This window comes from Tamandua tetradactyla, chromosome 7 (genome assembly GCF_023851605.1).
Source record: "Tamandua tetradactyla isolate mTamTet1 chromosome 7, mTamTet1.pri, whole genome shotgun sequence".
Taxonomy (NCBI): domain Eukaryota; kingdom Metazoa; phylum Chordata; class Mammalia; order Pilosa; family Myrmecophagidae; genus Tamandua; species Tamandua tetradactyla.
In genome coordinates this window covers 121,446,615-121,474,427 of record NC_135333.1, presented here as the reverse complement: position 1 = coordinate 121,474,427, position 27,813 = coordinate 121,446,615, and the positions used below count along the sequence as shown (strand labels likewise).

The following is a 27,813-nucleotide window of genomic DNA, read 5'->3' as shown; positions in this document are numbered from 1 at the left end:
TGAGGATTCCAAATTAAATTAAAACTTTAATTGACATGTTTGCCTCTTGTATAATTGTAAAATCAAATAAATAAATGAGAAATATGGCATGAGGAATTTTATTGGGGTTGTAGTCATGAAACAAAGCTGGTTTTCATTTGGAAAGAACCTTGTAGACACTTCTTTTTGAAAGTTAAAGTCTGTGTTGAAATGGTGATAATGTTTGTTTTATTTTAACTTGCCTTAGCCCAAGATTTTTCACCTTTAGAAGAGAGGGAAATTAGAAGATCTTTATTAATATCAAGTTGCTTAATTAAAATTTTCCTTGAAGGTGGATTGGCATATTACTTCAGAAAAAATTCCAGCTCCACACTTCAATGTTTTGTGCATCCACTCTTTCTTTAAGGCTATTTTATTTTATGCTTTATTCTATTGGCTTTTTTTTTTTATCTAGACAAGAAGTAAGACAAACAAGCAACTGAAGAATGAGAAACTACACGGAAGTAACAGAGTTTGTCCTCCTGGGATTGTCAGATGACCCAAAGCTCCAGGTCACGATTTTTGTCTTTCTGCTCCTCACCTACATGCTCAGCGTCACGGGGAACCTGACCATTATCACCCTTACGCTGCTCGACTCCCACCTCCAGACGCCCATGTATTTCTTCCTCAGGAATTTCTCTTTATTGGAAGTTTCATTCACAACCGTCAGTATACCCAAGTTCCTGGGCGCCATTATTACAGGAGATAAAACCATTTCCTTTAATGACTGCATTGCTCAGTTATTTTTTTTCATTCTCTTGGGGATCACTGAATTTTACCTTCTGGCTGCCATGTCTTATGACCGTTACGTTGCCATCTGTCAGCCCCTGCATTACGTGACCATCATGAATCGTAAAGTCTGTGCGTTGCTTGTCTTCTCTTCATGGCTGACTTCATTCTTACTCATATTCCCAGCACTCATGTTGTTTTTAAAGCTTGATTACTGTAGTTCTAATATTATTGATCATTTTACCTGTGATTATTTCCCTTTATTGCACCTTTCTTGTTCAGACACGCAATTCCTGGAGAAAATGGGTTTTTCCTGTGCTGTGTTTACTCTAATGTTCACTTTGGCATTAATAATGCTGTCTTACGTGTACATCATCAGAACAATTTTGAACATACCTTCTGCTAGTCAGAGGACAAAGGCCTTTTCCACATGTTCCTCCCACATGATTGTCATTTCCATCTCTTATGGCAGCTGCATCTTCATGTACATTAATCCCTCAGCAAAAGACAGGGTTTCTCTAAGCAAGGCAGTAGCTGTGCTCTACACCTCAATAGTCCCTATGCTGAATCCCTTCATTTACACCCTACGGAATCGACAGGTGAAGCGAGCCTTCATGGACATGACAAGGAAGACTGTATTTTCCACTAGCAAGTGAAAAGATATGGTGTCATAGATTAAAGGCATAATGAACAGCAATTTTTAAAATGTGTTGATTTTCAGTAGCCTATTCAAATCAAAATGACATTCCTGTTTTTTAACCATTCTCTTTTGTCTTTTCTAACAATTTGCAAGCCTGTGTTTGATATATTTCTCAGTGCATTTGAAATATTTTTCTTATGTGCTTTTGACTCTCACTTATTTTTCACAATCTTATTAATCATAACCTCTTCAACAATAATTATTTTGTAAAGTAAAATTGTTTTAATTTTTGATCTGGCAAAAAAAAAATATTCCCAGAAATGTAGGAGCCACTTTACAAATACTGACATTATAAATCACTTTCTACACAACAGAATTGTTTTGCAATTTTATTTTCTACAAAAATTCCCTTCTCTATCATGCAGTGTTCTAGGAAATACATGGGAAAATGTTATATAATTGAAAGAAAAATGGAAATATATTTTAAACAAAGCTAAATCATTTGTCATTATTCACTTTAGGAAGGTATGTCAATATAATTTATCTGTTAAGGAGGATGCATAGAACATTTTCAATATATACTTCTTCAGATATAGGTACTACATAGATCTCTGCATTTCTAAATCTTATAATATCTTATAGGTTGATAATAGATAGGTAATAGAGTCAGATACATATCGTCAAAGTTAGTGAAGAAATAGACATTAGATTTCTAAGATAAATGTATTTCTATATTTGATGAGAAATTAAGCTGTTTTCTAACTATGAGTAGCTAAAAACTACTAACCTATATAATATCATCTCAAATTTTGGGTAAGTTCAAAACAGGTCATTTACCCTAAGTAAAATAATGTAAGGTTAAATTTCATAGAAAGTAAAACTTTGCAACAAAACATGATTCTTCTCTGTATATAAAATTAGGATTTCACATTTATATTTTCCTTTCTAGTCATTATATTTAATGTATTAATAAATGTTCTGAAGTATTTAGACAAGAGATACTGTATGTGTGTATTTCTCAGTATCTGTTATTCTTCTTTCAGTTTAACATGATTTAAAAATAGATAGATATGCATGTTTGTGTACATATATAAATATGCATACTTATATATTATTTATTTAATTTTCCATGAAGTCAAATGCTTAAACAAGAATTATAGATACTATAAAATACTCTAAATTTCATGAACAACTTTTTTGGTGGTAAAATAATAATTTAATCCATTCAGTAGATTGGATTACTGAATCCAATCAGTAAGAATTATGTTCTTAATAATTCTTAAGAGATTTTTGCAATATCATCAGTTGAGATACTTAGCACAAGACAGATTATGAGGGAAGTCTGAGGGCATGCAATATTTAATAGCAGACAAGGAGGATAAAGCTTCACTTTAGAGATAGAGAATTGAGGAAGAAGAATGGTTGTTCACAAAGTACTGAGAAATGAATTATACATTAGCAGACTGTATGGAAAATAATTCCATAGTTGGGGGCAATTTTTAAAAGTCAGAGAGTTGAAAGAGTACATGGAGTCTTAATATGTGCATAGTACAGTGGGTTTTTTAAATTTAATAATACACAGAAGTTACAAACACCCTATATCCTCCAGAAAACCACTCATCCTTCCTCCCTCTTCCCATCACCTGGTAACGTTGAATCTAAGGTCTCTATTAATTTATTTCTAGATATCCCATGAAGTAAAATTGTACAGTATTTGTCTTTATGCACCTTGCTGTTTTCCTCAGTATAATGTTTCCAGTTTTACCTAGGTTGTAGCATCTTTAAGAACTTCATTACTTCTTACAGCTGAATAATATTTCATTGTATGCTGGTATCAACTTTTGTTTATTCATTCATTCGTTGGTGGGCACCTGGGCCATTTCTACCTTTTGACGTTTGTGAATAAAGTGACTACAGATATTGATGCACAAATTATGTTTTGGTCCCTGTTTTCAATTCCTTTGGGTATCTAACTAAGAGCAAAATTGCCAAATGATTTTATATTGAACTTTTTGAGGACCTGCCATTCTGCTTATCACAGATCACCAAGGCTCTACATTTTACATTCACACCAGTAAAGCACAGAGTTTCCAATTCCTCCACATCCTTCCACTTTCTCTGCCTCCTCTTCAATACCTATTTGCTATGTTTTTAAAGCAGTAGACATCCTAGTAGGCATGAAGTGGCATCAAGTTGTGATTTTGATTTACTTTCCCTTAATTATTAATGATGTGGAGCATCTTTTCATATGTTTATTAGTCATCTGTATATTCTCTTTGGAAAAATGCTCAAGTCCATTGCCCCTTTTAATAATGTGTTGTTTGTTTTGTTGTTGAGATGTAAGAAATCTTTATAAGTTCTGGATATTAACCTTTACAAATGTATGATTTGCAACTATTTACTCCCATCCTATAGGTTGCTGCATCACTTTTTTGATAATGTCTTTGATGCACTAATTTTGAAGTCCAATTTATCTATTGTGTCTTTTGTTTTTCATGTTTTCTGTGACATGTCCAAGATTTAACTGTCAAATATCAATCATTAAGATTTGCCTGTATGCTACTTTCATAATATGTAAGTAATAATAACATAAACAATAACTTTTATTGTAAATTTTATATAGCCAATTGGTTTTCACAGAATCCCTTTGACGATTTCTACTCAAGTCAAGTATCCATAATCAACCGATGATGGGAAGTCAACCAGTTTGATGAATGAAGTTGCATACCAAACTGGTAACTCCTTTCCCTATAAATTTATTGTCATTAAATATGATAATAAATGAGTTTTGTGTATTAATTTCTAAAACTTAAATTTATTTTATTGAATTATATTTTTGTACAATTTGTTTTTTTATAATGGATTTGTTTAGCAACTGTTTTGAAGATTCGTGAAAAAATTGACATTTGGAACTCACAAGCAGGTATTAAGGGGTTCTATCACACCTCTATCTCAGTGTAACATGGTACTGAGTGGCAGAAGTAAAGAGAAGAGACACTAAGAAGCATTGAATAATGTGTCAATAACATAAAACTGATGCAACTGGTCATTCTAATAATATTTCTTCTTTTATCTCCATTATACAGTGGACGTCATTTGGACTGTGATACAATTTGAATGAAGTTGGGTAATGCTAAAATACATGAAAGGATTCTTCAGGCATAATTTGGAGAACACATGCTGATCTTCTAATTTAGTTAAGATGAATTTTTGTCTCAAGTTTGGCACTTAGTATAAATGGAAAAAAAAACCCCTGCTAATTCTGCATTCTAGATAAGTGTTTGTCTTTTAATTTTCTCAGGAACTCAAAAAACCATGGTTCTGAGTGCTCTGAAAATCACTGCTTTTTTATTTCTTCACTTTGTATATATGTTATACTATACAATAAAAAGTTAAAAAAAAAAAAGGCCATGGTTCTATACAAAGTGCTTCTTAGACTTGGTAAAGCATTAAGTTATAAGGAATGTCATTCAAACTTCTGGGTCCCTTGCCCTTTATTAGTGAAATGCTTTAAAACATAAGGGTAAAGAGCACATATTTTTAAGACAGACTTCTACTGTAGTCTTTGCCACTGAGCAGGTTTGGGATATTGAAAAAGTTACTTATGAGATGATCTTGGAATGATTTTTTTTAAAAAAAGAAGGAAAATATAAAATCAAAATAGCAAGTAAAGATAAACTTTAAAACTCTAAAACAATATCTAATGTAAAGTAAAAATTAAAGCTAATAAGAAAACAAAGGATATAAAATGGAATCATAAAAAATACCCAATAAAAAAGGAGAAAAATTGGGATGTTTCACAATGATAAGGGAATAAATACATCAAGAAGGCATGATCTTGACTGTTCATACATAAGATAGCAAGAACTCTAAATACATGAAACAAAACCAGAGTGACAGCAAAGAGAAATAATCAAATCCATATTAATAGTCAGAGGCTTCAACATCCTCTCTCAAAAATATAGTGAAAAAACTTCTAAAAGTTAGTAAGGATATAGAAGACTTGAACAGCCCTATCAGCCAGTTGAGCTAAATGACAATTTTAGAAGACACAACCAAACATTAGCTGAATATACATTCTTTCCAGGTGCACACAGATTATTGCCAAAATAGATTATATTTTGGAATGCACACATGCAAAAAACACTCAATATATTTGAGGAATCATGTTATATATAGTATGATCTCTGAACACAACATTACCTGGAAATAAATTACACGTAGATATCTGGGAAAAAATTGCTAATATAAGGAAACTAAATAACATACAACTATATAATTGTGGATCAAAGAATAAATATTAAAACACAGTTTTAACTAAATTAAAGTAAATCAAAACATAGAAAAATGTCTGCAATGCAGTGAAGCAGTCATCAGAAAGAAATTTAAATATCTGAAGTTATGCTAGAAAAGTTCTTAAACCAATAAGCACAGTGTTCACCTATGCAATGAAACAAGTAGAAGAGCAAATTTGACTCAGATTGATTAGAAGAGAGGAAATAAATATGGTGTGTAAATGAATAAAATAGAATGCAGAGATAAAATCAGAAAATAGCAATGAAATTAAAATCTGGTTCTTGAAAGAAGATTATTAAAATTAATAAATGTCTAGCCAGTGCTTCCATCCTGATAAGGAACAACAGAAAGAGGATACAAATTATCAATATCAGGAATAGGAAGGTAACATCACTGATCTTCATCAGATGTTAAAAGGATATCAAGAGATTTTTTTAAAGAACCTTAAGCCAATGAATTCAGTAGCATGAATGATATGAAAAAATCCTTGAACGATACCAACTACAAAAGCTCACTCAAGAAAAAATAGATATAAAACAGTTCTACATCTACAGTAGAAATTGAACTGATAATAAATGTTGCACAAAGAGTACTCAGAGTCTACTAATGAATTTTACCAAGTACATAAGGAAATAATCCTAATTGCATATGGACACTTTTAGAATATGTTAGAGCAAGGAAGTGCTATAGAACTCACCCTATGAGGACAGTATTATCTGACACCCAAACCATAAAATGATAGGAAAAAAAATAGAGACCTTTGTCAAAAAAAGACTGATAAATCCAATAACATAGAAAAATCTACTGAATCATACTCAATTGGACTTTGTTTCAATAGATTCAGTAAAAGTGATTGAAAAAATTCAACATGCATACCTGCAAAAAATACTCTGGAAAACAAAGTAGATCTGAGAAATGGCAAATACCAAAAGGTGTAAAACATTGGTAAAGAAAAGAAAAGAAACTACAGCTGAAAGCTTACTTCATGGGAAAGCCTAGGTATTTCCATCTTAAGGATTTCTACTCTTGTTTCTTCTCTTTAACATTTTGTTATTAGGTTCTAATTGGTAAATTAAGGCAAAAAGGTAAATAAAGAGAATTGAAGAAGAAGTAAAACTGATTTTATTTACAGACAACATAAATACCTACAGAAAAATTCCTAAAGTAAGGAAAAAGATTGTCACTGTATAATTTAGAATTACCTTATTCTGCCAATATAAATGCAGCATCTATTTCCTTTATAGAATAAAAACATGAAAAGAAATAAGTTTATAAACTAATTTGTTAACAGCACAGCATATATGGTATGCCTTTTAAGAGTACTTAACATTGCTTAAAACAAATTATATATGACCAATGAATGCGTTTTCAAATTGTTTTCACAAATAAAGCTTAAGCAAAGGTGTTTTTTTTGCCTCCAGGCCTGTGGTTTGATAAAAGCAATCATAGAATGTTGAGAACCAAAAATAAGCAAAATCACGATTTTTCTGAATGAACAGTAGTTTTTGTTCACCCAATAAAAACATTGAGACACTTGCTCAGAATATTTGAGAATGAGATATTGGGAAAATCTGGGAAACATAGATATCCAAGAAGACCGCAACTCTTTGTATGATAACCGCAGAGAATTATGGTAACAAGAAGTAGTATATACAGTAAATGAACATGTGATTTGAAAACAAATAGGAAAGATGTATAATGACATCTATTACACTGTTTAGCCTGCATATATTACTTTTATTTTTATATTTTTAGCCTGTGTATATTATTTTTTTTTTTTTTTTTTTTTTTTAAAGGAAAGACAGAGAGAAGGAAGGAAGGATAGAAGGAAGGAAGGAAGGAAGAAAGGGAAACATCTTTAAACATTTTCTTGTTTTTATTGTATTCTGTTTCTCCGTTTTTGTTACATGGGCTGGGGCCGGGAATCGAACCGAGGTCCTCCGGCATAGCAGGCAAGCACTTTGCCCGCTGAGCCACCGCGGCCCGCCCCTGTATATTATTTTTAAAGCAATTTTTTACTGATTCATTTGGCCTTTCAAATACACCTTCAAAAAAGTACATTAAAAAGTTATGGCTTGGTGTGACTTTTAATTTTCTTTCAAGATCTGACAGAAGTATGGGTATAACCATGATAAAATATACAAAGCTAAACAGTGTATATCCTGTGGTTGGAGTTGACAAATAATTCAAACTGGTAATTTCTGCCCTTACTTTTTATATTTATGACCTAAGATATTTTTTATTAATATCTTAGGAAACCTGACTATCACCCTTACTTTCCTTGATTCCCAACTAAAACCACCCATGTACTTTTATCTGAAAACCTTTTCCTTTTGAGACATCTCAATGATATCAGTCTGTATTCCTAAATTCCTCATCAGCATAGCAACAAAAGACAATACAACTACCTCTAATGGTTTTGAAGTTCAGTTATTTCTGTACATTTTATTTGGAGCAGCAGGATTTTTCTTATTAACAGCCATGTCATATGGCCACTATGTAGCCATCTGCAAACCCCTGCATTATACAACCATCATGACTAGCAGAGTCTGCTCCAAGTTGGACTTTCTTTTCTTGGTTGGTTTCATTTCCAGGGGTCATCATGGATTTCTGTAATGACAATATCATTGATCATTTTGTATGTAGCTATGACGCTGTCCTTTAGCTCTTTCGCACAGATAAACACATAGAAATATTCTTTTATAGTATAAACTTAGTGACACTTCTTGTCACTCTCATGCTAGTGATTGTCTCATATACACTTATCATAAGGACAATTTTGAAGAATCCATCTGCACAGAAAAGGAAAAAGGTATTCTAATGCTATAAACCATTTTGGAATAACATGCTCCTGAATTCTATACTTTTCAATATGTTCTTCTAGATCTAGAATTTCTTTGAGACAAAAACTTTTTGCTCATAATTTCAACTCTCTGATTAATCTACATTTTACACATTTCAAAATTAACTTAAATGCCCCTATTGTTTCATATCTTCCTAACTTAGAAAAGTAAATGTGAGTGTCCAGAATTGGTCCCTATATGTCACTTAACCCCAGTAAATAGAATGTTGGCCTATTCTTAATTAATGTAATTGACTGTACAGAATTTACCATTTCACAATAGAGTATCTAATTTATTCTTTATAAGTTTCCCATGAGGTAGATATTTAACCTCTGCATTTTATAGGTGATACAACTAATGTTGAGAAGAATTAAGAAATGTGTCCAATGTCACAGAAATAGTAAGGTAAAGTCTGTATTAAAATAAATGTAAACTGATTACAAGGCACATGTGCTTAATTACTCTGCCTTCTGCTAATAGATTGACTTACTGACCACTATGATACACTTAGATTTTTACAGTAATGTACGATCTTAGAGATTTTTCAGTATCAATATATAGTTGTTTTTTGATGTCACCTGATTTATCTTGAACAATAAGCCTGTGTTTAAATGCAAATTGATACCCATAGCATTCTTAGGGAAAGAAGTGAATATATTCTGTATTTGGAATTCACTGAAGAACTTTTTGTGAGTCTACAGTATCTTATAATTCCTTTTGTGTTCTTTGTCTCATCACAGTCGGAAAGGAGAGAAGGACAGAAGCTATGAAACTCCTTGATGTCATTCATGGCACATTTCTTTGTATGAACCAGGGCCTTTTGCCACTTCTGAATTTTCTGGTTGACTGCCTCTTTTCAAATGTTTTGGATAACTGTGGTAATGGCTTATCGGTGATTAGTGACTTGCTATCAAAATACCGCTAAAGTTATTTTGCCTTTAAAAATGTCATCAGGGAACAAATAGAACTCTATGGGTATGGGATAGGTCAGTTTTTCCTACATACAGCTAAAATAAGGTGTATGCTAAGAAAGATGATAATAATTCTGGGATATTGTGCACTTTGTTTTGAATGTATCAGGTCCTCAGGTGTAGAGGGACATCAATTATACATAGTCCATGCAATTGATAAAGGAGAGCACACGTGCAGATCAGTAAGCACTATGCCCTCAAATGGGTGATCTTCTGTAATTTCATTAGTTGGAACCGGAAGTGCAGTCCTGAAAAATTTCCCTCAGGCACAATACGGTAGAAGTTAGTTGTTCTTATTGGGTAAATATTTTGCGCCATATTCTTAGAGTGCCAAAAATATTAGTTCTTAGGTCCAGGAAACAAAAAAATAATGATATTTTAGAGTTCGCCAATATACTCTTAGAATTCACTAATAATTTTTCCACCAAATTTTAAACTCACACCAACCAAAAAGGTAAATACTAATATTTATATTTTACATATGTTTAAATTGATACTCCAAAATTAACTGGTTCACGATGTCATGGTTTCCCAAACAAATATGGAAACTCAGATTTTAAAAGCCATGAATTCAGATGGTAGACAAGTTTGAAGTGATAAAATTCTACAGCAAATACCTAAATAGTGTATTCTGTTTCATAATAACCCCAATCATATTCCTAGTTATTATTGCAATTCAAATTATACTTTCCCTCATTTTTCTCATACTTTGAACCATATTCCTTAAGAATATTTCAAGAATGACACTTTTGTACTGTGAAATATTGTTTCAAATAATGTGGTAATCCCAGACTATTAATAAAATCATCTGACACATTTTTCAAATACCAGATTTGAATCAGTCCATTTGCTTTCCAAAATTTCCATTAACTTAGCCTTACGAGCTCATCTGTTAGACTTGCTAGTCTACTGTTTCAAAGTATTTCCAGTAGCACAGATACTTAAAGATGACTATATAAGATATAATATTTACAATGTGACTGTGTGATTGTGAAAACCTTGTGTCTGATGCTCCTTATATCCAGGGTATGGAAAGATGAGTAAAAAAAATATGGTTAAAAAATAAGTAAATGATAAGGGGGATAAAGGGTAAAATAAACTGGGTAGATGAAAATACTAGTGGTCAATGAAAGGGAGGGGTAAGATGTATTTTATATATGAGTTTTTTCTTTCTGCTTTTTATTTTTTTTCTGGAGTGATGCAAATGTATTTAAAAATGATTGTGGTCATTAATACATAACAATGTGATGATATTATCAGCCATTTATTGTACTCCCTACATAGAATGCATGTATGTGAAAATTTCTCAATAAAAAAATATATAAAAAAGTAATAGCAGAAAAAATTGTTGAAGGCTATTAAAATTTTTCAATGAGCAAAAATAAACAACATATTTAAATCCAAAACAGCAGGTTTCCATATCTAATAAAAGCTTATGTGGAATGCTTGCCTGCCATGCTGGAGACCTGGGTTTGATTCCCAGAGCCTGCCCATGCCTACCCCCTGTGGCATAGTAATAGCACTGATAAAATCTCATTAAAAATCATCATATCTTTTTCCAAAAGGTAATATTTATTATATTAAAATCTATGCACATTTCAACGGAAAATAATTAGAATTGAAACATCTTCCAACTTCCCCTGAGCTTACCACATCTCTGAGCAACTACAAAAAATGCATTATCAATAAAATGACTGTTACACAGAGAAGACTGAATACCAGGCATCAGCAATCAAGTTTATCATCCATAAAATGAGTCTGTATAGGCATTATAGATATTTTTATTAAATTTTAAATTATAAGGTCATAATTTTTTCAGTCCACACTAAAACTTGCATGTAATTTTTTTTCAGTGCAGCTTAATTAAAAATCACCTAAGCTGGTAGCAGCCCATAAGTCCCTCAATAGAGGAATAGATTGCAGACAAAAAATAAATCTGTAGAGCAACAATGGAATACTATGTAGTGATTAAAACTATGAACTCTCAATCCAACCACCATGTGGAGGAACCCTACATGCATATTTCTAGGTAAAAGGAGGCAGACTGAAGGGCTGCATACACTGACATCCTGAGAAATGCAAAATTATAAGGTCATTAAAAAGACCAGTGGTTGTCAGTGTTTTGGGAAATAGGAGTGACTGAATTGGTGAAAAATGTATTTTGGTTTGGTGAAACTATTCTGTGTGATGTTGTATTTGTGGATACATCACATTATGCATTGGTCAAAATTCATTGAACTTTACCATACAAACAGGGAACTTCAATATCAGCAACATTTAAATACCATTAAAAGATGGGGAGGTCAGAATGCAATGCAGGCTGTTAAAAAATAATCTAAATGTATTACTATACTGTAATATAACCTAACTGAAAAGGATGGAGTAAAAAGTGGCTGACATAAGTAATATTGGAGATGATTGTGGATTGTAAGAGTAAGAACATTGCTTGAATATGTGGTCAAGTTGATTCTCACAGAGTTATAGGATGCCATTTCTAAAACCACTACATACGCATGCTGGAATTGAAAAAAACAAAAAAACAAAAGGATGTTGGTTGGTGGAAGCCAGGTTCCTCTCTGCTAGAATTGGAGGTTAGTGAACAAAATGTGGGAAAACTTCAAATGAACTAGGTGATACTGAATGAGAGTTGGAGACATCTTTTGACCAGGTTTCAAGTTCTCTGTTTTCTTCCTTGACTATACTTAGTAGACTAATGTGCCTAGGCAAATGTTAGTAGAAAAAGTATTCTATTTTTTTCATCATTATTCCTATGAGTTTTTTCTTTATTTCCAGCATTTCCGTTTTAGTCTTTCTTACATTTTCTAGCACTCTGCTGAAATTAAAATTATAAAACTGCGTGTACTACCTAACTCTTCCATTAGTCTTTTAAATATTAATAAATTCTAATTATAAAACTGAGAATACTATCTACTTCCTCGATTAGTCTTTTAAATATTAATCATGGTTTTTCCAATTTTAAATTTCCCTGTCTGATTCGTTCAAAATGTCTGTCATACCAGATTCCAGTTGTGATGATTATTTGGTTTAATTGGATCAATATATCTCTACTTTAAGTATGTCTCATTAATTCTTGTTGAAAGAATTTCAAATTGTTGAAGACAATTGTCACTGAGGTAATTTTGATTTATTATGCTCAAGATTGAAAAGGCCTTTCCTTCTGGTAGACCTTTAGTGTGGATTTTTGCTTTAATCTACCCAGATGTTGGGCTGTGCTTCATGTTTGCTGTGGAGGAGACCAAATCCCCATCTCTGGACCCCTAGAGGTTTCACATTATCCCAATAGCCCACATTCAACATTTAGCAATTCATTAAAATCTCTGACTGAATTCTTAATCTTTTTACAGGTTTATAAAGCGTTTAAGGATACTTTTACACTACAGATAAGTAACAATGTGATTCCTGTTTCTCCCAGCTGGCACCTCTGCCCCTCTCAATTTAGGTATTAATTGTCTTCCCTGCAATCTTAATTGCAGCATGCTTTTAAGAAAGTCCATTAATTTGCAGTTTGTCCCTTTTTTTTTATGCTTTCATAAGAAAGGGAGTGATGTGTCTGCCAGCTCTCTACTCTACAACTCAAATAGCATCCCTTGAGGTTTTAATTTCTGTTCTTAGTCATCTCACTAATTCTCCCAAGGTTGCCTAATTAAAAATGTTTCATTTTAAGTTTGGTGTTCATTCCTTAGTGTTTTCTATGTCTGGGGATATTTTTTCCTGTTCTTACCCTGGGAGAAGTATCCCCATACTTCTTCACTCAAGTGAAATATATGTGCTTGAACTGTTCAATAAGGCTTCATCCCAGAAGAATAAAAGAATAATGAAAAGGTTTCTGCTACCTATAATCTTCTGTTCATTACAGTAATATATAGAGAACTGAACTAGTAGATTGTTTATTAAATCTCACTATTTACCTGATTCCATTTCTTGATTGCTGTATTTATTTCCATCTATGAGTTATAAATTATCAGATCACCCCCTTTCTTGTGGTTATACAGATATGTATTTATGATATATATGATACATACATGTTTGAGCAAATTCATTGCACTGTATCCTTAAACTGGATATGTTTTACTCTATGTAATTTGTATTTTCATTTCAAACTATGACAATATTTAGAAATGAAGAAGAGGCATTTCAATAATGTCATCAAGGGTTTGGTCCATAACATATATGGCAAGAACATGATATGCTATATTTTTCCTTTTAGAATTCATACAGCACTTGCTTTGCATTTAGGTTGAATACTACATTCTCAGATCCTAAAGCCCTGACCTTAAACATTTGTTCAAGGAGCAAATACATCACTTGATTCTATGCTGAAGCAAAGTTACAAGACTTTCCCTGGATAAATGCTGTGTTAGTGGGGTTCACCTGTGGAGAGTGTGGATTTAGGATTTATTGTTGTTTTCATTAATATCAAACAGGGGATGATACTCTCATTCAATATTACCTATGATGCTGCCCAGCAGATTCACTGCCACTTTGTTTAATATGTTTGTTTACATTTTACAAGATGTCAAAGATTTATGTTTGTATAAGTGACAGTAAGAAATTAATAAATTTGAAATCAGGAGAGAAAATATGGGAATTTAAGTGTTTTGATTATTTTAACAATTTTAAAAAATAAATTGGATTATAAAACAATTCAACTTATTAACATATTTTTGTAGTATTCATATATTCAAACTCCATAGGTTCATATTGTTTTGGCTTATCTTTAAATTCCTCTCCAGTGAATAATTACTATTATCCTCTTTCTTATAAAATAGGAAGTGTATTATTCCCATAACTATCATTTCCTTACTTGAAAAGGGCCTTCAAAATCTCTTGCATGCAAAAGAAATGTAGACTTGGATATTTAGAGGCTCATGATAGCAATAAAAATGCATAGAAATATAATCTCACACCTTTAATGTGGTGCTTTCCTTTAGGTTCCTACTTTAAATAAGAGGGGAAATATATGCAGAAATAGTAATTCAGGAGTCTTTAGTTAAATTTGACAAATTATACATAGTAGATTAATTATTCATGTGAAAATCCATAGCAAAGTGTTTGTAAATGATGGAAAGTTTACACAAATTGAAGAAGAGAATAAAAATAAGGCCATCATTGAAAAGAATTTAAGAGTAACTTTTGGAGAATGGAAAGATGGAGATGTGGATTCTGATCTACGTAGGTAGATTAAGCTGGAATATTATGGATTTAAAAATGAACTTGTGTAAAAATGTCCTCTGAAGTCTGTGGCTCCATAATTATAAAATACTTATGTAAAGAGTTTACAATGAAAATTTTCACCATTAGGAAAATTGCAAAGAATCAACGTAGAATTTCTGAAGGAACTCCACTAATCAAAGGGAAATGGATTTGTATTTAGAAAATAAATATTAAAGAGAAAGAACATGAAAATGCAAATAAATATCATGATCACCAAGCTTATGAAGGAATCACTCAAGAAATTGAGTACACATGAAAATGGGAGAAAGAGGGTTGAATCTCCCCTGTTCTCTGGCTACAGATTCAGAAACTAGGGTATTGTTTATCTGGCTTTGTTTTTAAGAAAATAGAGAACTACATTTCTATCTGCATAACTTTTGGTTTGTGAAATAGTCTTCTGATGTTTTCATACATAATCACTTATTTCTAATAGATATATAGGGCCAACCCAACAGTGGGAAATTCCATGGATGTTGATATGACACACACATATAAAATAATTTTAGGCAAAATCTTGATAATTCTAATTGTTTATTGAGTCCTTTAGTTCAGAGAGTTAGATCATTTGTGAAAGTTATACTGGAATATGTCACAGAGAAAAAGTAATAGTGGGAGCAGTGAACTGCTGTGTGCCATGTAAGTACATAACATCGAAGATTTGGTTGTCAGTAAGGGAAAGGATGAAAAACAAAGAAAAAATTTAGTATGGAATATAGAAATCTATGCAAAAGAAAATATGTAAAAAATTGCCAGCACCCAGCTCACTAAATAGAAAAGAAGAAAGAAAGAGAACAAGAAAAGAAAAGAAATAAGAAAAGTAAAAGAAGAAAGGTCTATTTCTGAAAAGTGCCAGATACAGAAATAGGTTTCAGAGCTGGCTGGGTAAGTTCAATACTGTGTAAAAATAAATAAATAAATAAATAAAGATGGTTTTATTAGAAGGGAAATATAAAGCCAGGAAAAGTACAAGCTGATTATGCCAATAATAAGAATGAGTAGTAAGCAAGATTATAAAAAATGGCATAAAAGAAGGATGCTCAATATAATAAACATTTGTAAAAAAAAAAAAGTAAAATAGAATTATAAGTGAGATCTTTAAGAGACCACTAAATTTGATGTTGTAGCAAATCGAAGCAGTGATAACAGGACTAATACAAAAAGCTCTCTGAAAATTCAGGAAATGCCAGGAGAAAATTTAAAGGTGTGGAAACAATGAAGAGTCCAAAATGTGGAAGATAACTATTACAACGGGGGAAAAATAATCATATAAAAGAGGAGAAAACACAGATTCCTAACTGGAAAAAAGGATTTTTAGAAGTAAAATATAATTGCTGATATAGACATAAAGCTGATAGATACAGACATAGACAGGCATAGAAATATCTCAGATTAAATTATGAAAAAGAATATGTAATAATGATTAACACACAATTAAATTAATGAAATATTACCAGATTGAGTTGAAAAGTTAACTAAAATGAAATATCTGTTGCCTCATTTAAACATATACATCATTACCCTTGTAAGTAGAATATGTGCTTTTGTTTATCATAAACAAACATGAGGATATTCAGAAAGACCTCTGACAAATTATATTTAAAAGGGGTGATAAAACAAACAAATACTAAGGCAAATTAGAAAGATGTTATTATTCTAAAGTTGGTTGTCTATAACTGAGCAGTATATGTACCAGAGTGCTAGGCTTTGGGAACAGAAAGGTGAACAAATTAAACCCCTATTTTCATATACCTGATAGTCCAATATTTGAAACAAATAATTAATCTTAGAATGATAGTCAATACTATGTACTATGAAGAAACATTAATCAAGGTAAAGGAAAAGGGAATAATGGAGTTGTTATATAACAAATTAAATTTAAGCAAAGTGCTATAGTCTGCTGTTTGAATTTCTAATTAAACAAATATGCCTGTTGGATGATGGTGTTGAGATACATGCTGAATAAAAATGTATAGCATAAAAGAGAGTGTGACCTCTCAAGAGAAAACAGAAGAACATTAGTGATTATTCAGAACATGATATGTAGAATAAAAAGATAGCAATAGCAGAGAATGAAAGGGCATGTACAAAGAAACACACAAGAGAAAATATGGCAAAATATTGCAACATAAAAACTGTCTGCATATGTTAAGATGCATATCAGAAATCTAAAACAGAAGTTTTATTTGTGTCTCCTAGAATTATACTGATATAATTTGGATTTTGAAATATTTTAGCATAGTTGTTACTAATTCCCTCTTTTTTCAAGATCAAATATTCCCATTGATGTACATAACAGCCAATATTGCATGGTTATTACCTGTGTAATTTGAATTTGAATTTTGAAACCTAGATATGAATTTCACATCAAAATTCAAATTTTAAAACCTAGATATGAATTTAATATCAAGCATTTACTTAAAATGTGACTGTGGTATAGTCTATATAAATATAAATAAATAAATAAATACGTGTGTGTGTGTGTGTGTGTATATATATATATATAAATATATATATATATATTTATACATATATTTTTTGCATGGGCAGGCACCGAGAAATGAACCCAGGTCTGTGGCATGGCCAGTGAGAACTCTGCCTGCTAAGCCATTGTAACCCACCCTATCTATTTATATTTAAATAGCTGCTGATGTAAAGCACTCTTACTTAAATGCAAAAGGCTTTCATCTGATTTGCAGATGAACAGAAATTTGGGAAACTTTTAAGTCTAAACATGAATACCTCTATTGAAGTTCAATGTTCCTGGAAATATCATATATATTGCTAAAATAAATACACTCTGTTATATATAAAGAAACTTCTTTCTAGAGATTAAAAATTATTTATAGAGTTCAAATATGATCTATCATCTAGGCACATCTATGTACAAAAATCATGAAGATATTGGATTTCCAAAAGGAATCTCCAGCTGAATATCTTGAGATTGGATGAAATCAAAGAATTAAATTCAAAGAATTAAGTGATTCCAGCAATGGATAAAAGAATATTAATACAGAAAATAAGACTAAAAAACTGCTTTTGATTGACTTTGATCTTTATCATTATGTAAAAAAAAGATAAATGAATATGTTAAAAGGGTAGTTGATATATGTGGCACTTTTCAATAAGCTTTAGTGGTGTGCTTTCATAAAAGCCAAAACTATCATTTTAAGGTAATAAAAACCTGATTAATTATTATATTTTTCAGGGCTTGTTTCACTTGTTTATTTCTTAGAGTATAAATAAATGGATTTAACACAGGTGCAACTGAAGTGCTGAGTAGTGCTACCACCTTGTTTAAAGATACCCTTTCCTCTGCAGAAGGCTTAATATACATAAAAATACAGCTGCCATAAGAGATAGAAATGACAGTCATGTGGGAGGAACAGGTAGAAAATGCCTTTTTCCTCTGCTGGGCAGAAGGGATCTTCAGAATTGTTCTCATGATATTTACATAAGAAAGTGTCACCAGGGCCAACGTAAGCAGGAGTGTGACAATGGCTAAAATAAAACTTAACAGTTCTATCACATGTGTATCTGTGCAGGAGAGCTGCAGGACAGGAGAATAGTCACAAGCAAAGTGGTCAATAACATTGGCATCACAGAATTCCAACTTCAGGCCCATGATAAGGCCAGGAGAGATGGTTAACAGCCCACTCGACCAAGAGCTGAGGACCAGCTGGGTGCAGACTCTGCTGCTCATAATGGTGGCATAATGAAGGGGTTTGCAGATGGCCACATAGCGGTCATAGGACATGGCAGCCAACAGGAAAAACTCCGATGCACTCAAGAAGATGAAAAAAAACAATTGCGTTACACAAGCATCATAGGAAATTGTTTTATCTGTAGTCACAATGCTGAACAGGAATCTAGGGATGCAGGTAGATGTCAGTGAGATTTCTAATAAGGAGAAATTCCGAAGGAAGAAATACATGGGTGTTTTGAGGTGGGAATCCACCAGGGTGAGCAGGATGATTGTCAGATTTCCAGTGATACTCAATAAATATGTTAGAAATAGAAAAAGGAAAATTACAATTTGCCAATTGGGGTCATCTGTCAGTCCAAGTAGAATGAATGTTGTCACCAGTGTATGGTTCTTCATCACTAAGTTCCTTCTGAACTACATCAGATCTGGGAAAAAAATAGATAATTATTTTTAAGTTTAAAAGGCTTCACTGTGCATAGATTTGAAAGTGATATGAAAGAGCCAAATAACTCAGATGAAACATTTTCTGTAATGATATTTGATTACCTATGTTTTTTCTTTTCCACCTCTAAGAAGTGGGAATATACAGAAATATTTGTGGGTCAAATTCTTGTTGCCCATCATCAGTGATATCCTTTTCTCTCCTCTGTTTTTAACCTTTTCACATAAGTGTCAGAATCTCAGGCTTAATCCTTTTCATCTCATCTTCTTCTCTTTTCACTCATTTTATGAATTTTCTTTTCATATCTTCTTTGCTTTGCAACAGAATGGGTTTAACAAATTTTTTATAAGTATCTGGAAGTCTCTCTGAAACTTTTTTTAGCAACTTTTTAAAATTATGAGAAATAATTAAAGCTACCTTACTGAATGCATAAGAAAGTATATATTTATTTTAAGATGGTTTGTTAAAATAATATTTTACTCAATCTCTTTCAGCAATCTCTGTATACAGTATGCATTTACTGTTAACTTTCATACTTTAGGCAACTAATCAGGTCTGGTATTTCTTATTTAGTTCTTGAAAATTTGGCCATACTCTGAGGATGCTATTTCTGGATGGTCTTTGCATTCCATATTGGCAATTTGAACTTTTCCAATGGAAAGAGCCTTTATGAATTTTAGCACAATATGTATCAGAATTAATATATGTATTAAATTTGCATTTATTTTTCCCAAATGTGCAGTTTCAAATTTACTATATCAATATAAGAAATACAATTTTATATCCAGTAATATGTAACTACACAAGCCATTCCTAAATATAAAGGGATATGTACTAGTTACTATTTTTAATATAAATTATCTGGAAGTGTTGTTCATGGTGTTACTTTAAGAGAAAAATTCATAAATCAGTCTTTTCAATATGCATATTAAATGTTAATCATGAATTACACAAATATATCCATCGTTTCTAATTCTGGATTTGTCTTAATCTTATGATCATATTTATGGAATAGAAAGAATTACATTGTAACTACCTGGGACAGAAACAAGAACATGCCGAAAATACTTTCTATGATCTCCACATTGTGAAACATTTCTTTGTATTATTAAACAAAATTCAATAGGAATGATATTCTTAATAAAATATTTATTTCTTTCTAAACTACATTCATTTTTTTTCTTCCAACACTGAACTCCTCATTAACATTAATATCCAGGAATGTTTAATAAAAATTCAAACACCAGTGAATTTCCATCTCTAATCAGCATACAGTGACATTTTCAAAAATGTTTTTCTGGTTTCCCTACACATAAAACCGAATAACATCTGCATACACTATACTTAATATCTAAAAATTTAATTTCTTGATCTATACTCAAAAAAGGAGATTTTTCTTTTAAGAAATTTGTCACTCAAATGATCATGTAATAACCCATTTATGATGCAAAGTGGTTTTATTCTCTATAACACGATTGATTTATCTCTGATCTTTATTACAATCAGGATATATATTGAGATCTGGTGTGTAGGACCCTGGGAATTCTTGCAGAAAAGAAACTAATTGTGTATCATCATCAGTAACTAATAAAAGAAAACAAATCAAGCCTCTCACTACAGCATCTACAGAGAAACATAAAATATTGCCATTAAGATGGAGTCTAATTCCCAGAGTGAAGAGTTAAAGTTCACATAAACAACCTTAGGTCTTTCGAGATATGATATCCTAGAGAAATATCTATTTCCTTAAAGAGAGAAAACTGGAGCCCTCATTTTCTTTTCCAAAGAGAGAATCAGAATAGAATGTTGATGTCTGACCAATGACAACATTGTTTATAGCCTTCAATATACTGAATTATTTACCAGGTCTTGAAATACGCATCCTTTGGGTTCAAGCATACTTTCATCTCAACCGCTTCCTACAATCTCTTAGTGTGAAATATCTACTATATACCAAAAGACCAGCCAGGAAAACAATAGCATATTTGAATTTTTTTAGAAAGTACCTTAATAGAGAAATTTAATTGAATTAAAGCTATTTACAGAAAAAAGCATTTGGAAAACTATGTATCCTCTAAGGCATGGACGTGATTTGTTCTTTCATTTAAAATAATGCAAAATTATAGGAAATGCAAGAAAAACAAATATTTTATATTTATACTTTATTGAACAAAATATAGTTGGAATATGTAAAGGATGATGAAAATCAACTTGAATTGGTATCAAAAAAATTGCTATAGAACAGGATGCCTGTTACTGATTAAAATATAGCTACAGGTAAGCAGTTATCTGTGGGGAAGATTACACATATTTTAGACAACACGCAAAATTTATGTGCTAAAATAATGAGAAAACTAGTCTACTTTTATGTACTAGTATATCCTCTCTGCATGAGTTTTGAAATCAACAGAGAAGGATGACGTGCATGCTAGTTTGAGAAGAGGAAAAAACCCACTATGAGTGATACAGAATAAAATAATTATTAAAGAAAATAAAGCTGTTTAGTCATATATGGACCTGGTCTTAAAAACTCCAAAGGTGTGTGGTCTGATCACCGGCCAGTACTTGATCAGCTACTTAAGATCTTGGGGAAACTAACTAGACCTGAGACTTCATCCAATAGCAGCATTCTTCTCTAGTGCACATTCTTCTCCAGTGCACATGGATCACTCACTAGGGTAGACCATGCAGTTATCTAATAAAAAACTGTCAATAAATTTTAAAATATTGAAATCATACACTGTATTTTTTCTGACAATAATGGAGTGAAGCTAGAAATCAATAATAGAGAAGGATGGAAAATTCACAAATGTGTGGAAATTAAATAATGCACTATATTAAACAAGCAATGGGTCAAAGAAGAAATCAAAGGGAAACTAATAGATATGCTAATGGGAATTAAAATGAAAATACAACATACTAAAATGTATGGAATAAAGCAAATATGTTGCAAGGGAAATTTACAGCTTTAATGATTACATTAAAAAAGCAGAAAGATATCAAATCTGATACCTAACCTCATAATTAGAAAATCTAGGAAATGTTGAACAAGCTTAAAACACAGCAAGCAAAAGGAAGGAAACAGAAAAGATTAGAGCCAAGATAAATGAATTAGAGAATAATGAATACAGAGAATCAATGAAAACAAAAATTCATTCTTCAAGAAAATCAACAAACTTTTGGCAAGTTTGACAAAGTAAAAAGAGAAAGGACACAAGAAACTGAAAAGATAATAAAAACAGAGATATTAGTACCTATGCAAAGAAATAAAAAGAATGATAAAATGATTCTATAAGCTAAAGCTGGGGCCAACTGTCTCTATGAATTGTCTCTATGTTGGGGTCATACAGATACCAAGGGGAAAAAAAGAAAAAAGACAGACAAAAATCCCTTTCCTTCACTTCAATTTTTCAATTTTGCTCTAATGTCAGGAAATCAGCTGGCAAAGGAAACTGGAAATGCAGTTTGCAGAGCAGATCCCCATATTTTAGGGTTAGATATTGAAGAGTAGGTTTGAAACTGAAAAATGCTCTGCAAAAAATTAGCACATTCACTTTTCTGACAATTAGTATGATTTCAATTTCTTACTTTCATAATTATGTTCTTTCTTTTAGACTATTTATGACCATGAAATATAGGCAGAAATATCATGTCAATTACAAATGGGAGTATGTACTGACCTCTGAGTTATTTTCCACCTTTCTTCTCCCCGCCACTTACTGATGATAAATCAAATGATATTTTCTTGGACCCCAGTTGGAGCAAAATGTGGAGGTGAGTCTTCTGCCAGTTTGTATCTGACATGAATTGGGAGTGAGAAATAAATTTATTTTATGCCTTTGACATTTTGACGTTATTTATTAATGAAGTACACCATAGTCCATCCTGAATGATGTACTTTATGAATAATGGCTTTATAAAAAAAACTGCAGAAAACAACACAGTGTTACTTGTCAATATATTTTTCTTATTCCCTTATCCATCCACATTTTCCCAAATAGTTTATAAAAGAAATGGTGTTGGTGCTGGCCTTTTAAATTTGTGTCATCTTGCAAGATGGTAAAGAGGGATTTTTACCTAACTATAAGATGAATGAATATTACCCAAAGAAGTATGTAGTGATTATACTTTGTCTTTCCCTGTGTTGAAGGGACTGAACTTTTGATTGATTGTTTGAGATACAGTGGATTTGAGTTAAGAAACAGTATTCTGTTGCTTCTCTAATGGCTTATTTCTTTATATGGGTAGAAGTTTTTCTATAAGCATAATTAAGCATTAAAGAAGAGTGTATGCCAGATAAGATGTAATTGCTGATGACTTCCTTTCTACCATTTTCTACTTGGAGACATGGGAGGGTAAAAAATTACTTTTCCAAGATCCATTTTCTTTTATGAATATTGTGAGTACCAAAATTAAAATATTTCCATACATCTCCTAAAATAATATATTAAAAGGGAGAATAGAGTAACCCATAGCTCAAGACCTCAACACAATTAGATTATATAAGTCATCTGACTTTCACATTACATCATAAAGATGTAATGTAGGAATGTTATGGAATGGATGAAAGTTAATGATGTCTTAAAGATGACAAAAAAATAAAAATGATAAAATCCACGAGAAGATACTTCAAAAGTAAATGTAATTACATAGAAAATAAATGAAATTAGTGCATTAGATTTTGGATTACCAGGGAGTCTAAAGTATAGGATTTAAAATTTTATAGAATCTGAACTGGTTTTCTGAAAAAAAAGTCAAACCTCACTCCTGAGGATAAGAAAGTTACCTGGTATAGGAATTCAATGTTCTGAACAACACATTACTATAAACTTAGCCTTTTGGATTGCACATATTTATTATCACATGGATTCTATAGCTCAGGAGTCCAGGAAATGCTTAGATGGGTGTTCTGCAGACTAGCCATCAACGTGTCACAAGAGCTGGATCTTCACTTGGAAATTGAACTAAAGGTCGGAGCTGTAGGGCTTACTCAGGTTTTGTTCATTAAGTATACATGGAATTAATTTACTTATGTCTGCAGAATTCATGAAAGTTTCCTTCTCCTAAGACAATAGCAGAGAAAGAGAGACTCTAGATGAAGGCTGTTAGCAATAGTCTTATATGAGGTACAGTGATCGTAAGAGTGTTGTTACTTCATCTTTCTCATATTCTGTTGGTTAGAAGTGAGTCAAATGTCCTATACACACATGGGAAGGAGAATATACATGGACATAAACACAAAGAGTTGAGGGTGTTGAGAACTATCTTAAAATCTAACTACTGCACTTGGGAAAATATTACCCTTGAAAGCTAAATGATGAAAGTGAAAGAAAAGAATCTGAAACATTGACACTCAATTTATATGCAGAATATTAGAAAAACGAGCAAATGAGTTAACAAAATACAAATACCATTTACTAACATATAGAGTTTATTTGGATTATATTTTTCCAAATACAAATAGACCCCTGTTCTTCTACAGAAAAAAAATCCAAATTTGTGACCAGGGTAAGAGTTTAGAATGAGGTAATGGTAATAAATATTTGCTTTCTATGGTTATAGAAGATTATTGTTGTCCTTCAGCCTGTGGATTTTGCCTGAGAGTTGCTTCTGGGGTTTAATCTCTGGGATTCTTGTTGACAGTCCTATTGAGTCTCAGTCTTATGGAAAACCTCATCATGAATACAGAATTTCTGATAAATAACCTAATTTCAATAAATCCAACTCAACGTAGACATTTCTTCTCCAGACTAGCATCATTGAAATGCACATCAACACAATTTCCCATATTTCTTTTAATTACCAAAATTTTGTAACAATTTTTCACATGTAAGACTTTTCCTTGTGATTGTGATTTGGTTTATATGCTCCATCTTCTGGATAATATAGGCTCTGATTTGAATACCATCCAGGAGTGGCAAGTTTGAAGATATAATGAAAATTTTAAAGGTAACTCTTCAAATGAGGAAATTATGGGAATTCTAAAAAATCATGGCTGCCTTATAAGGAAGAGGGGTGCAACTGTTAGCAAGGGAGGCTGTGTGGTACTTTTGGATTTAGGTACTTGGAGTCATCTATATCTACTCACAACTTGTGTTTAGGTTATTGTTTTCTAAGTCAGCATTCGCTTGGTTGCTGTATACTGTTGACTGTCTTCCAGATTTCTCAAATAATTGGTTCTTACAGTCTCTGAAAAAAACAATTTTCAATGTTTCTTTGGGGAGGCATGCATTTGGAAATTCTTCCTTTTCTATCTTGCTGATGTCATCTCAGTGTTTAATGTTTGAGGAATTGTCAAACTGTTTTCCAAAGTGGTTGCATAAATTTATATTCTTACAGCAATTTATGAGGAAGCTGTAGTGAGACTCAACTATTTTTAAAAAAGTAATGATGAAGATACTCGATACCTTCTTTGCAAGAATTCCCATGGCTATAACACTTCTAAACAAATATCTTCTTTGTGTTAAAAAGCAAGGTAGATATATGGTGCTATAAAGACAAAAACAGTTTAATTCACAAAGAAAATTAAATACCACATTGAGTGACCAGAATTCTTAAAAGAACAATCTACTTTTTTGAATCTAGATCAAGAAATTAAATTTCTAGATTTAGATAGACTGAACTCAGACATTGCTCAGTTTTATGTACAGGAAATAAAAAAATGAGTTTGAAAATACAAATGCATGCTGATTACAGAGAGAAATCCATTGGGTTTTACATATTTTTTCAACATTCCTGGATTTTAATGTGAGGAAGTTGTTGAGAGATAGCAAAGAAATCATGAGAATGAGAAAGAAAGAAATATTTTACTGTAAAAATCATTCCTATATCAGTTTTGTTTAATAATATAGAGGAAATTTTTCACAATACAGAAATGATGGAAAGTAAATATTTTCAGCATTTTGCTGTTTTTGTATAAAGTAATTACAATGGAATCCTTTCTATTCCTTATATGTGTTTATGAGATTAGACAATTAAATTCAGAATTAGAAACCAATACTTGTGTCATTCAGATTAACCTTTAATATGCATATTTAGAAGAACAATGAATTTCAGTATTAGAATAGCACCATGAACAACACTTATCAATGAATTTATTTAAAAAATAACTGACCGGGGTGGTGTGATGGTGGCTCAGTGGCAGAATTCTTGCCTGCTATGTCAAAGACATGGGTTCAATTCTCGGTGCCTGCCCATGTAAGAAAATAATAATAATAAAAAAACTGACTGCTGCAGGTCCTTTGTATTTAGGGAAGGTTTGGGTACTTAAATATTATGGACTATAAAATAGAATCTCCTAAATTGATATAATAAGGTTGAAACTGACTGAAAAATTGAGTAAAATCACTCCTGATTTCATGTAAAATTTCAATTTATAGATTATGTCTGTCATGGTTTGCTAAAATGGATAAAACCCCTTTCCATTGAAAAAGTTCTAATTGACAATTACATGGAACACAAAGTCCAGCCAAAATTATTATCCTCAGAACATAAGTAATTTTTAAATCCTAAATAAAAAAAAAATCAGGACTGATTATTGGCTTAAAATACGCAAGTACATAAGATAGGATACCATGCTGAAAGAAACTGAGCAGGAGATTATTTTAAGAATAAAAGAATAAATCAGATTAACCTAATAAAAATATATTATGCTGCATACTCAGTAAGACTGCAAAAATAATTTCTTGATATCTTAAACGAAGACAAACTTAAATCAAAGAAACTTACACATATGAGTTAAAAGAAATATTAAAGCCATTTCTATTGCAAAGTAAAGATCTGAGAATTTAGAAAAAGAGTAGCAAGAGGAGATGAAATTAACAGATGAAGCCTGTGATTCTGACCACCATGTGAAAAGATTAAAGGCAGAGGCACCAAAAGGTCTGAAATGGATGTTGAAATAGGTACAACTGATGACTGAGGGCAAGTACTTGATTCCCAAATATTTCTTGCACCTTCCCACTTCTTAGAGGCAGACAAAGAAACACAATAGATAACCAAGTAATATTATAAAAAAATAAAAATAAAAAAACACAAGTATTTCCACTGAGTTAACTGGTTCTTTCATATCACTTTAAAATCCTTACTCAGTGAAGACTTTTAAACTTAAAAATAATTATCCATTCTTTTCCCCAAATCTGATGTAATTCAGAGGTTATTTAATTTGAAGAAACATACAATGGTGACAACATTCATTCTTTTAAGACTCACAGATCATGACTGGAGAAAGGCCATGGATTCTTCTGCCTGAAGTGCTCAATAACTAATTTCTGAGACATCGGGGTTTCAAAGAGAGAAAGAGTTTTTACTAAGTATGAGAGTGAATAGCACAGTGGCCCAAAATCTGTCTCTCTGAACTGCAGTAATGTGGGTAGTTTTATTAGAGAAAAGGTGGGCAGGGTTTAGGATAATGAGCACCATGGCTCCAGGTGATGGAATTAGATATAATTATTGAGCATGTGTAGATTGATTACATGCTTAGCCACAGAACATAGGAAGGAAAATGTTGGAATGAGGTATAGGTGAGTTGCAGGTTAAAGTCTAAGCTACTGCTCATGTCAGGTTGGCCCACTTATGTTAAATCCAGTCTTGGTCATCAAGATAATTTGGGACATGGGATGTATTAGTTTCAGGCAGACTCAAGACCCATCATTAACAGTCATTAAGGGCTATCCTTAGTGATTACAAGACTTTAAAGTTGAAAAGCTGGATAACTAGGTGCAGATGAAGGTTACTCACAAGGTTTTCACAATCACAGGGGCAGAAGATAAGGACTATGCAACCATTATCAGAGATCAAGGCTGCTGGATTACAATTCAGGGATTTCAGGTATTTCTGTGTCTACTCCAATATGCCAGAAAGCAAAAAGAAATATTTATTTCAAAATCATCCCTTAAATCCTGATTTCTCAGGCACAAATTGACCCCAACTGGCAA

General features: G+C 32.0%; 2 protein-coding genes across 2 annotated transcripts; one reads left to right on the top strand and one right to left on the bottom strand.

Moving 5' to 3' along the window:
• The first annotated feature begins 464 nt into the window (after nucleotides 1-464).
• LOC143690096 (olfactory receptor 6C1-like) lies at nucleotides 465-1,403 on the top strand. Its single transcript, XM_077168086.1, has one exon. It carries the CDS (start codon nucleotides 465-467, stop codon nucleotides 1,401-1,403), a length of 939 nt encoding a protein of 312 aa, XP_077024201.1.
• A 16,489-nt stretch (nucleotides 1,404-17,892) lies between these two features.
• LOC143690095 (olfactory receptor 6C74-like) lies at nucleotides 17,893-18,831 on the bottom strand. The gene has a single exon (XM_077168085.1). The coding sequence runs from the start codon at nucleotides 18,829-18,831 to the stop codon at nucleotides 17,893-17,895; it is 939 nt and encodes a 312-aa protein (XP_077024200.1).
• Between the last annotated feature and the right edge of the window lie 8,982 nt (nucleotides 18,832-27,813).

Bases quoted from the DNA above. Each gene is read 5' to 3' on its own strand.
- LOC143690096 (XM_077168086.1), top strand. From the start codon at position 465: ATGAGAAACTACACGGAAGTAACAGAGTTTGTCCTCCTGGGATTGTCA.
- LOC143690095 (XM_077168085.1), bottom strand. From the start codon at position 18,831: ATGAAGAACCATACACTGGTGACAACATTCATTCTACTTGGACTGACA.